Genomic DNA, 12,072 nt, shown 5'->3' with positions numbered 1-12,072 from the left:
AAGTATAAGCTACAAAGTGGCCAGTGGAAAAAGCAGAGAAGGGAAAAGTTCCCACCCAAAGATACATAAGATTTTGCATATGGGTTTGAGTGCGAAATCTTTGTTTTATGCAATGTTTGCTACCAGCCCTGTCTTTCACTCTATTTTATTTTTTTTATCTTCAACATTTTTATATAATATATATGATAATTTTGAGTGGTTTATGTGATGAAGGTGAGTCAGTCCACCAAAATAATGCATCCATGATTGAGATGTTGACCTTAACTATACGAACAAAATTCCTCTATGCTGGATGGACCACCTTGTACACGTGTGTGTGGGCCCCTCATCCCACCTAACAGTGAAATTTCCTTTCATGTCTTCTACTACCCATTATTAGGGTATAGAATGCTCTTAACCGTCTGATGTGAGATCATACGGCTTTAAACGGGTATTCACATGGTCATCTGTATACCACTCCAAGACTTGTTTCTCATTTCTTTCTTCTCATGCATAAATTGATTGATGGATGAAACTACTTGGATCCCAAAATTGGCTTGTATGTCACGTTTTAAGGCCATTTCTGCATCCTTTATGATAAAAAAAAAAATCATTGTGGGGTCACCTTATTCTTCCCTATATGAATAATCATTTGCATTAATTTAGACATTATTATGCCTCTGAATTATCGTATGTTGTCCGTGTGAACAAGATGTAGAACATTTTGGTTTGTTTATGTTTTCCCCAATGGATATCAGGGCAGAATACAACATGCATACAGGCAACCAATAGCATGCATGATGATGATGAACTTCAAAACCAAAAGTTAGCTAATCAGCAACTACTGACACACAGATTTGTCCATAGCAGTTGGAAATATTCCTCAAACCTTTACAATTTGGTTTTGCTTGTGCTAACTACTGTAATTAATATTTGGAGCCATCCATCCATATCCGGTAAAGACAAGGATTCTCTCCATTTCAAACAAAGAAGAGAATAGAGTTCAGTTTATATCAGTATAAGTCCTCTCCTCAGCTCCATATGACAAAACCATGGTCTTTTAACACAGGAATATTTCTGCATCACAATTTTGAAATCTTATACTTTCGAGCAGGATAACATATATTCTTCCACGGGGGATGTTTGGAGATCGAGATCGAGTCCTCGTACTTCGAGTTTGCGATTGTCCTTGTTAGAATAAAACACTTTGAAATCTTATCTTGTCAAAAGGCTCTTTAAACCCTGTAGTGACGTCACCTTTCTCTTAGGAATTAGCATCTCCATCCACCTTGATCTTGTTATTAATTTCTCCTAGTAAAAGTGTATCTCAGTTATGTAAAATACTTGAAAACAGCTTCCCAATGCAGTTGCGTGCAGATGGAGAAGATGGTGAAAGGGGCATAAAAGCTCTCAGTTCTATTCAAAGATTCCTCTTGAAATTGGGGTGCATTTTTTTACGCGTACAAGAACATGACCTTCTCTGGGGGCCTTTTCCTTAGCAAGATAACTCAAATACAAAGGGGAATACCCAAGATGAAGTCTACTTGGTGAGTCCCTACGACCTTTTTGCTGCAGATTTGGGTGTTTGTGATCTCATTTCCCATAATCACGACCCGCCAATGGCTGTTAGATTCTACAAGGACCCACCAACTTTTTCACACATAAGCTAATTTTTAATCATTTCATTGCCTGGTGTGATGGCCACCACATCCTTTCTCTACTTGAACAACAATAATGCACAATAATAAGTGAATGCATGGTACCATTTTCTGCACAAAAGACATTCCCAGCCAGACTGCAGATTGACAAGAGTCTCTCTCTCTCTCTCTCTCTCTCTCTCTCTCTCTCTCTCTCTCTCTCCCCACTGCTTTCTGATTCTGTTATCCCTCCCCAGAGGTTTGCTAACATCCATAGATTCGAAAATCAAAAGTGAGAATTTCAGGTACTGTTTTAGATCTCAGCATTTGTCCTCAAAATAATCTGAGTTATGGACGGTCGTCAGCAGCAAAAGAACAGAGAGAAACTAGTAAACAATCAGCATGAAGATAGGAAGTCAAAAAAAGAAGGAAAAGAAGGCTTAGCACCGAAGGAACAGTCACCTACATCCCCTGTCTCACCACCTTCAGCAACTTCCTCCCCATCTCATGAATTCTCCTTCACAATTTCCCTCCACTCTTCCTCAACGGCAATCCCTGACAAAACCAATGCGCCACCTTCATTTGCAGTTGATTTGACTCCTGCAGATGACATTTTCTTCCATGGCCACTTGCTTCCTCTCCACCTCCTTGCTAACCTTCCCGTGTCTGCCAGCTCCTCTACCAATTCCTTGGACAGCTTCACTCTCCCAATCGGAGGTTTATTAGACGATCAAGATCCCAATAAAGGCAGCAGCAACTGCAGCACCAGCAACAGAAGCAACATCACCAACACGAATACTGAAACCAGCCACCTTCAAAGCAGCGATGGTGAGACAAAGGGAAGAGTCAAGTCAAAGTCTTTCTCGTTATTCGGATTAATAAGATGGAGAAAAGGGTGTGAAGTTAGAGAGAAGGAAGATAAGGAGAAGCCAAAGAGGAAGCTGAGGTTTGATGTCAGTCATGTACTAAAAAGGTACGTAAGATTGGTCAAGCCACTGTTGTTCTTCAGGAGGAAAGGAGAGAATATCCGATTACGTCGACAACCTTATTCGTTTTCAGGTAATTTACGTATGAAAAATAAGCAAGAGTTGAGAGGAAGAAGAGGAGAATTTTCAGCACCAGCTTCAATGAGGACATCTCCAACAAACAGTGGACTTCTTGTAGCAACTGCAACGCTTCCTTCTTCTACTAGTGACAGCACCATGGAGGAGTTGCAGGCTGCAATTCAAGCTGCAATTGCTCATTGCAAGAATTCAATTGCAAAGGAAGAGAAACTAAATTGCTTAGACTAGATTGATAAGGTGAAAATGTTCCATTCAAGTTCTATTATTACTTGCACATTTGTATTATATAAAACAGAATTCTATATCTGAAGAGTTTGAATATGAAGAATTTTATAAAGGATTACTACGTTAAAAGAGTTCAAGATTCTTTCTTGTCTTGAATGTTCCCAACCTAGTATTTGGTTTGATGACCCTTTGATGTTATCTTAAAGTATCCGAGGAATCAGATCCCTGCTTAAATGCTTCATCCTTCTTAAAAAATTTCAATGGAAACTAAACTGATTTTTTGTTCATTAGCACAGCATTACAATGGATCTTGTTAATTTAGCATTTAAACAAAAGGATTCAAGTTCCCATGTAAGACATATAATACTGCAGACTGCCCTTACCGACTTCCATTTTTATGTCTCATCTGAGGCTCCAAACCTGCCCTTCCCAACTTTCATTTTTCTGTTTGGCTGTCACTAGCCATGGACCGGAATCGGTTGCGACTATTTTACAACTCTGAAAATCCAACATAATTTTATAAATATAAAAAGTAAAAATAAAAGAAAGCAAATACCAGATCATAAGGTTCTGGTCCATGGAGGCGACACAGATTAAAGACAAAACATTGAGATCAGGGTTCTTTGATTTTTGGAATTTCAATCTTAGTGGTTTAATATTTGAAGGATCTTTAATCTTGCAGCATAAAAATCGAAGGGCTTCTCAGAATTCGAATGATTTCACTTTCAACGCTTTCAAATAACTAAATTCACTATCATCAAAATAGTATAGGTATATTCATATCAATTAGAATTTGTGTCAAATCAATCGGATTAGATTAAGTTCGATTCTAATACTATAATTTCTTATGATTTGTCGTGAAATTCGTAGATCGTGTCAAAGATTGACAGCCATGTACGTACGTGTATATCTAACTAAACGCGTTTGGCTTTAGGCTTGTAATCAAATCATGCATATCTTGTCAAAGCCAACCAAAATCTGTTCATGGTCGATCAGGCTCTAGGCTCTTCTCTGCCACACTTTTTATTCTGTAATAGACTTTAAGGGAGACAAATCACGAGATGGGTTCTCTCAACTGTCAGTATTATTAAAAAGAAAATATTTTAGGTACAAAGAAATTATATAAAAATAAATTTATAAATTGATATGATTTAATGCAGTACGTTAGATTGTAAAGTTATTTTTATTATAAAATAGATTTAATAGATTTCATAAAACTGTATTAATTTATGTGTTTACTTTATATAATCTCTTTATATCTGTAATAATTTTCTTATTAAAAAGTATTGAGCAGTGCCATCAACTTCTTATGATTATTATTCACAGGGGTTGCTCCATACTGTTGCAAAATCTCAAAAGAATTACATAATTACTGATAACTAAAGTTAGAAAAGAGAGACTTTTTAATGATCACCTCAGAGTCCCCTTTCCCACCAGAAAAAAAGAAAGGAAATGCAAAATAAGTGGAACCATGTCTAATCATTATACGGAGTGATCTAGGCTTTGAAAAGACATAATGGTATCAATGAGATTAAGGGAAGCCGTAGGTCTCATGAGTAGATGGCTGCAGAATTCATGAAAAAGGTCCCTGAATACAAGAATTAGAGATGATTGCAATAATGCAGAACGTACAGAAGAAGGACAGAAAGTCATAGGGTGCTATGGTTTTAGTTTTGACAACGATATATACAGATAGGAAAAATGATAAGATGCAATGATGAGTGGAATCGACTGAGCCTAGCTTTCTCTTGAGGACCAATCTTTAATCTTTATAGTCATTAGATCTACCCACCGACCAGATCAAAACCCCACCCAAGATTAAAGTGCTTGCTTTCTTTTTAACCAACCACTTTCATTGCCATAAAAGAGCAAAAAGGGCACAACAGCAGCAGATCATCCTCCAAGGGAAGAAACACTTTACAAGTGCATGTGTGAGCATTAACAATCTGTTTTCGTGTGTTAAAAGTGCATGTGTGCGCGTGGATGCACTTAAAAAAAATGGAACTTTATTGCACAAGCTGTGCAGAGAGTTGATATTATCTGTAGCATTGGAATTGACAATTAGGAGTTCTCTTTTTCCCCATCCATCGAGGAAGCCCCCACAAAAACGTGATGGCTATCCATTGGGCCCATTTAAGAAACCTTTTTCTCAGGATTAAAGCTTTGAAGAATCATGTTAAAATATAGGTACTTCCATTCCCTGCAATATAACCTATCATCGTGTGTGTGTGTGTGAGAGAGAGAGAGAAGAATAAAATGTGTTAGTATGGTGTGCTAAGATCAGAGACCAGCTTTTTGGTTCGCCGAGGAGACGCAGAGATTGATAGAGAACAGAAGCCAATGTTTGGTATCTTTGCATTCATGTAGCAGCTATTGGAAAGTGAAGAGAGGCACTGGATTTCCATAACATGCATATTGCCTTAGATTGATGATCAGTCTCTTACAAAGTTTCAGTTTTATTGGGAGCAAATTCTCAATTAAACTTACTAACGCTAGTGTTGGAATGGTGGCTTGACTTTCTGGTGAAAATGTCATTTAAAAAACTTGGCTTGATTGTGGCTCTACCTTGGCTTGAGCAAACTTGGGTTTGGCCTTGGCTCGAGCGAACTTCAGAAAGATTGTTTGCTTGCCAGTTTGCTCAAGCAAATGTTTAAAAAACCTAATTCCTACACCATTTTATATATAAAAGTGTTTTTTGTAGAGGTGAGTGTGGCCAGAAAAGATAACTCATTTTGTGATATTTAAGAGTTCATTGGGTGTATTGGGCTTTGGAATTGATAAGTGATTTGTGATACCTCTCTTGTACTCCATCTTTGTTAATGAATTCCTTTGAAGATCGATTCTATCAATGGACGTGCTGTCATTTAAAGTTGAACCACTTAAATCTTGATATTTTTATGTGATTGTTGATTTTCGTTTCTGTTTTGACTTTGATTTGCTTCTATTATTACTTTCTTTGCATCTAGTTCGCCACTAGATCTGCACTCGATCCCAACAACTATTATATACATTTAAAGTATATGCATTTAGAAAAATTCCAAATTATAGGTTGTGGGCAGAAACAAGAGCAACTGTGCAAAGAATAGAAGGTACTCCATGGGCAAAATTTGAAGAAGAAAGTTTCAGAGACCTTTCCATATGGCCAACTAAGCAGAGTATATTATAGAGTATTACATTCATAGAGAATTTTTTTTTTTTTTTTTTTTTAAATAATGAGGTGAGATGGTTGGAACAAATGAAATATATAATAGAGAAAAAAAGGAAATATATAATAAAAGAATGCTTTAGTCATAAAAAGATTCTATAAAAATAAACTCACAAATTAACGTATTTTAACATGATATGTCAAATTGTAAAGTTATTTTTATTATAAAGTAAATCTAATATATTATATAAAATCATATCAATTTATAAATTTATTTGTATGAAATTTGTTTGTAACTGTAACACTTTTCAATATATAATAGAAGATTCATGTAATAGTTTATTAGAGTTCTTCTAATACCAAACAATTCACTCGAAAAGTGTCCCGAATATAGTCTATTTCATTTTTTATTTATTATTACTAGTGTAAAGAGAAATGATATTTATAATTATAGACTATGCAAACGTTACGTACTCTTTTTAAAAAGAGTAAGTAAATATGAGATCTACTTAAAAAAATTATTTTTATAATAATAGACTCTACTCATTTTTAAAAAAAAATACATGACCTTTATACATCTCATAAATATATCTAATATTATTCTTAGTACCCATATCATTTCGTAAGTTTTCATTTGGTAGGTTTGGAGTTTAGATGCAAGAGAAACTCTCGTAATTTTTTTCTATTTGGAGGGGTGGGCGGGAGGATGGTGGGGTTGATGTGGGGGCTTATTCAACAATGAGACCTTATAACCTAACTGGGCTTAAGCCCAAGTTTCACAATGACCAAACCATTGAATGCAAGCTAGTAGATAGACTTCAGGCTTGGAATAGCTGGCCCAACCAACATAATCCATTGTGAAGTTTTTTTATTTATTTTTTTAAAAGTTATAAATAAAAACAAAAATAGTGGTTACTTTTTCAATTTTTAAACTCTAGGTGTAGCCTCTTATCTTCGGTAAGTTAAAACTTAAATAAATTAGAAATGATATTTATAGTCGTGAGTGTATAAGTACTAAATAATTATTTTTAAAAAAATACATAAATACGAGACTTATATGAAAAAAATTAATTTTTTAATAATAAACCCAACTCTTTTTCAAATCAAATGCACGGTATTTGTATATTTTACGACTGTATGTAGTATTACTCAATCATAAAAATAGTAAAGTCTCTCTTTAGGATCCATGACCTAAATGAAGAAAAGAAATGGAAAATTAGGTTATTGGATTGATGAACATAGATGTTTGTGTGTGTGTATATATATAGTATTCCTAATTTCAATATTAGCATTATATGTACAGGTATTCCAGTTCATTGAAACATGTAGAAGGCTTGCAAATATATTTTTCTCTTGTTTCTTTTAGGGATTATATAATATTAGTCACCGGCCAAAAAAAAAAAAAAAAAAAAAAAAAATCTTGATCCATCTTCAACGCCTATTTTTCTGAAAAGAGAAATTCCGAGCAAATCAATTAAATTTTCGTCTTTTTTTTTTTAGTCGGAAAACTTTATTTATAAGCTTATATATATATATATATATATATATATAATATCTAATAAAGTGTTCACATGAAATAATCTGATTTGAAAGATAAAATCTAAAATTTAAATCTTACAAATCAAATCTTAATATTTAAGTGATGTGGATGGAATGCTCTACACACCGAAAGTTTGAGAATATAATAACTCTTTTTTCCCTAGAGCTTATTTATTTATTTATTTGGGCAGAACCTAAAGCATTTCCTGAAGTCTATAAAAGTTGAGCTTGTAAATTAGCAACCTGCATGGGATAACTTGCATGGGATTGATATTCAAAACTCGTATATATTATATATGCTCCAGACTAGCTTTGCTTATTCGTCTTAGAATTTCATCTTTTTGCAGTAGTACAGCTCAAAACGTTGAATCTTGCTTTGAATGATGCCAAAGCAATTGATCACATTCTATATATATCTTTCCAAAAGCTTCTTTGGTGGCATTTTTGGGAGTTCGAAAGAAATCTCTTATCCAATTAATGTTTGTACCGATAGATCAACTGGAATATTCATGTCTTATCTCAAAGGGTCAGCTATAAAAGAGAATTGGATTCATGCACTGTAAAAAATACTGTTTATTTGCTGTAAGTTATTTCTTGTTAAAATGAGTATATTCTTGTCGTAAATAATCATTTTTGTTACAAATAATTCATTATAAATACTTATTTTTCTTGTAATGATAACTCTGTATGTGTGCATGTATTTTGCATGATTGGTCAGATACGGGGAGGAGGGTGGAGGGAGTTACTACTTCCTCGGTATGATATCAGTGGGCAAGAACCTTTTAGAGGTCTGACGACAAGAGACATGATAATCTTATCGCAAGTAGTAAAAGGTATATATGAGCTAAGTAGAAAAATAAAGGATATACAAGAGAAATGATATTTACAGTCATGAGTGTGTAAGTGTCATACAATTATTTTAAAAATAGTTAATAAATATGTGATTCATATGAAAAGAAAATTAAATTTTTAATAATAGATTTTATTTTATTTTTTTTAAATAACTAAACGATTATACATTTCACGATGTTATATAACATTACTTTTAAGCAAATACGAAGGTGAGGGCCGGAGGAGAATAGGCTCCTCTCTCGCACTTTTTGGAATAAATTTTTAGAGAATATACGAGCGAGTGCTAGAGAGACTAGGAGGATTGAAGGTACTGCTATCCTTTCGGAAACAAGTCTTGTTAGGGACACATTTCTTTGTGAACAATAAAAATACTATTTATGTGAGGAATCTGTAAGTGTCTATAAAATCCCTAACATTTCAGACATCATTCAGTGTCTGAGACTAGCAATTTTTGGTTGAAAAGTGAAAACTATGCCAAAAATCACATTTCAGACATCATCATTTGGTGGGTTTAACACCGGCCATATATATGGTGAGCTAACATCCATTGAAGGGCATGCAACAACCCAAAAATTTGAAACTACCCTTCCCTCCTATATTGAAAAGAGAAATTCTATTTGCATTTCTTAAGTGAAGACTACATGTACATATTTTTTATTAGAAGAAAAAAGTATTATTTTAGGAAGAATATTTTTGTAATTTTTAAAAATTTTAAAGATAAAATTATCTAGGCCTGCATTGTAATATTCAAATAGGGACTATAAACCCCATTGACTTTTAAAAAAGGCTTTTCCTATAGCTAGCTACCTACAAATTTGTAATAATGAAATATAGATCTTTTTAAACACAATATTTTGGTCAATAACAGCACATATAGCAAAAAAAAAATATATATTTTGGCTACAAAGAAATTTCATGAGAGTTAAACTTATAAATTAGCTTGATTTGACGTGGTAAATAAGATTATAAAGATTTTTTTTATTATAAAATAAATCTAATGTATTATATAAAATAATATTAATTTATGAGTTTATTTTTATAAAATATTTTTGTGACTTTCACGCTTCACATAATCAATATATATAGGTTTTTTTTTTTTAGACAAAAAAACCGCATCACCCATGACTCTCAATTGGCCCGTCTCGAATCTCTTCAACCACTTAAAAGCACTAGTAGTGAGCTCAACAAACTTTAGCTAAAGTTTTCACTTTTACAAATTTTAGCTAGCCACTTTTTATAATACCAAATAATAGGTTCAACAAATCTTTTACTATTCTATTAAAATATTGATTTTGAACTTTTTATTGAATTTTAATTCTAAAATAATTTTTTGAAGTTCATCCGGTTTCAGTACAATAAATTTGTCAAATAATTTATCAAATTTGTCATCTGGTTTCTTGTCAAATAATTGCCGACCACAAGAAATTCGTTCGTTCGGTGCTGCAGCTGGGAGACAATGGAGCACGATGGCCTGGGATTTACCGGTGCTCAATGAAATTTTCACGGAGACAGAGAATCGTTCAGTGCTGCAGCTCCAAATTTGTCCGGTACCAGAAATCGCATAAAAAAAAAAAAAAACAGAGGAGAATTGGAGAATCAGTTCAATGGAGGTATGGATTCGGCGGCTTACCGGTGGTCCTTTTATTCTCACAAAGTGGCGTCCGTTCGGTGCTGCAGCTGGGAGACAATGGAGTTTGTCCGGTGTTGCGGTTGCTCTCGTTCGGTGTTGCGGTTGCTCTTCGTTCGGTGTTGCGGTTGCTCTTTGTTCGGTGCTGCAGACGCTGGAGCTGGGAGGCAAATCCAAGAGGGAGCTCCGGCCACCGAAAACCAAAAATCTGGGAGAGAGCTGGGAGGTTTTTCTATTGCTCTAGTGGGTTTTGGTGAAGGAGATGAAAGGGGAGAAGAACAGAAATTTTCGGCTACGCGGGATTGTTCGGTGCAGCTGGGGAAGAATATTTTACTCTAAAAATATTATTTAGCTAGTGTCTTTGGCTCAATAAATTTGGCCAGCCAAAGGATTAATGACTAAATTTACTGTATACTTGTTGAGTCAATTGTAGAAGTTTATTTCATATTTTAGCTATTCTTTAGCTATAATTTGACTTTGTTGAGCCCACTACTAATGCTCTGAATTATTACTCTCCTATTCTCTCTTCCATCACGACCATTTGAAGGAAACTTTGACCATTTGAAGAAAACGTTAAATTTCTAGATAAAGTCTGGTTTTGAGTGTGGAAGTATTTAATTTCATCTCATTTTATCATTATAATTTTTTTTAAAATTTCCATCCAAAATATAATAAACAATTAAACCTTTTCAAATTCTAAAATAATGATAATATTAAAAAATAATATTCTAATAATATTTTATTCAATTTTCAATTCATCTCATTTTAACTCATCATCCAAACGTCACAAAAAAGAAAAGCAATAATTTATAAATATTCATGATTATTCACATAATTAACTATTGATTATGCACGGCATTCTGCATGCATTATTCAATAAACATTTTGATAATATATATTTTTAATATATATAATTGAGTAATGTTAGATACAGTTATAGATTATGCAAGCGTTATATACTTCAATCTTTTGAAAAAGAGTGTGGTCAACTATTAAAAAATTAAAATTTTTATGTGAGTCTCACATTTTTAAAAAAAGTGTACGACATTTATACACTCATGACTATAAATATAACTTCTTTTTTAAAAACAAGCAAATAGTCTTAATTAATAATGTGCTAGAATCTTAATTAATAATGGTTAGGCTGTTTGTTTTAAAAAAATAATGACCAAGCTGTACGTGAATAAGTTATGGAGTAATGCTACTATGTTCTTAATTTATATTACTCACTTTGGCCCTTAACGTGCTACCATAATGTGGTGGCACGTGGCCTATTAAAAAAATTTAAAAAATATATATTCAAAATAAAATAGGATGTGAAAACATAAAAAGAGGAAGACTACTAAACCCTCGATTTCCTCTAATTTTGTATATTTGTATTTTAATTTTTTTAATTAGGGAACAAAGTAATATAAATTAGGGATACAGTAGCATTACTCTTTTAGTAATACTTTGCTTTGACTTATTATAACAAAAAATACTTCAAAATTTATAAATTATTTTGAAATATATTATTGTAAATAAAATATTTTAAAAATTAATGTTTGCGGATCATTAAACTTGTGGGAGGAGGAAAAAGGGTAGAGAATCGAGATCATTGAGTCTGCAACAAAAGTTGTGAGAATGAATAAAGCGGAACCAATGGAAATGTTTGATATTTGGTGGAGGAAGCGATGCATGCGTGAGAAAGACATAGGAATAGAGAATAGGAACCTTAAGAACAGAGAACTGTTAAAAGAGAGAATAAAGGAAGTGTATATATATATATATATTTATTTATATATATAAAGTGGCTATATAACAGAATTTTGTTAGTTTAACGATTTTTATTATTTTATCGTTAAAATTAACGCTGTTAGTTGTATAAATAAATTAAATTGGCTCTCTCTCTCTCTTATTAAAAGTTCTTATTTTTTTAATCTCTCTACCTAATCACTTATGAATAAATTCATAGTTATCAAAGTTCATACATCAATCATAGAACCTATGCATTGATAATCATTT

General features: G+C 33.1%; 1 protein-coding gene across 1 annotated transcript; it reads left to right on the top strand.

The window, feature by feature from the left end:
• The first annotated feature begins 1,122 nt into the window (after positions 1–1,122).
• On the top strand, positions 1,123–3,042 carry LOC122295536 (BRI1 kinase inhibitor 1-like). The gene has a single exon (XM_043104579.1). It carries the CDS (start codon positions 1,967–1,969, stop codon positions 2,906–2,908), a length of 942 nt encoding a protein of 313 aa, XP_042960513.1. The 5' UTR covers positions 1,123–1,966; the 3' UTR covers positions 2,909–3,042.
• The last annotated feature ends 9,030 nt before the right edge of the window (positions 3,043–12,072 follow it).

The sequence above is a fragment of the Carya illinoinensis genome, chromosome 15 (assembly GCF_018687715.1).
Source record: "Carya illinoinensis cultivar Pawnee chromosome 15, C.illinoinensisPawnee_v1, whole genome shotgun sequence".
In the NCBI taxonomy this organism is placed as follows: domain Eukaryota; kingdom Viridiplantae; phylum Streptophyta; class Magnoliopsida; order Fagales; family Juglandaceae; genus Carya; species Carya illinoinensis.
Note: the sequence above shows the minus strand (reverse complement) of the source record. Positions and strands in the feature narration are given on the sequence as shown.

Bases quoted from the DNA above. Each gene is read 5' to 3' on its own strand.
- LOC122295536 (XM_043104579.1), top strand. From the start codon at position 1,967: ATGGACGGTCGTCAGCAGCAAAAGAACAGAGAGAAACTAGTAAACAAT.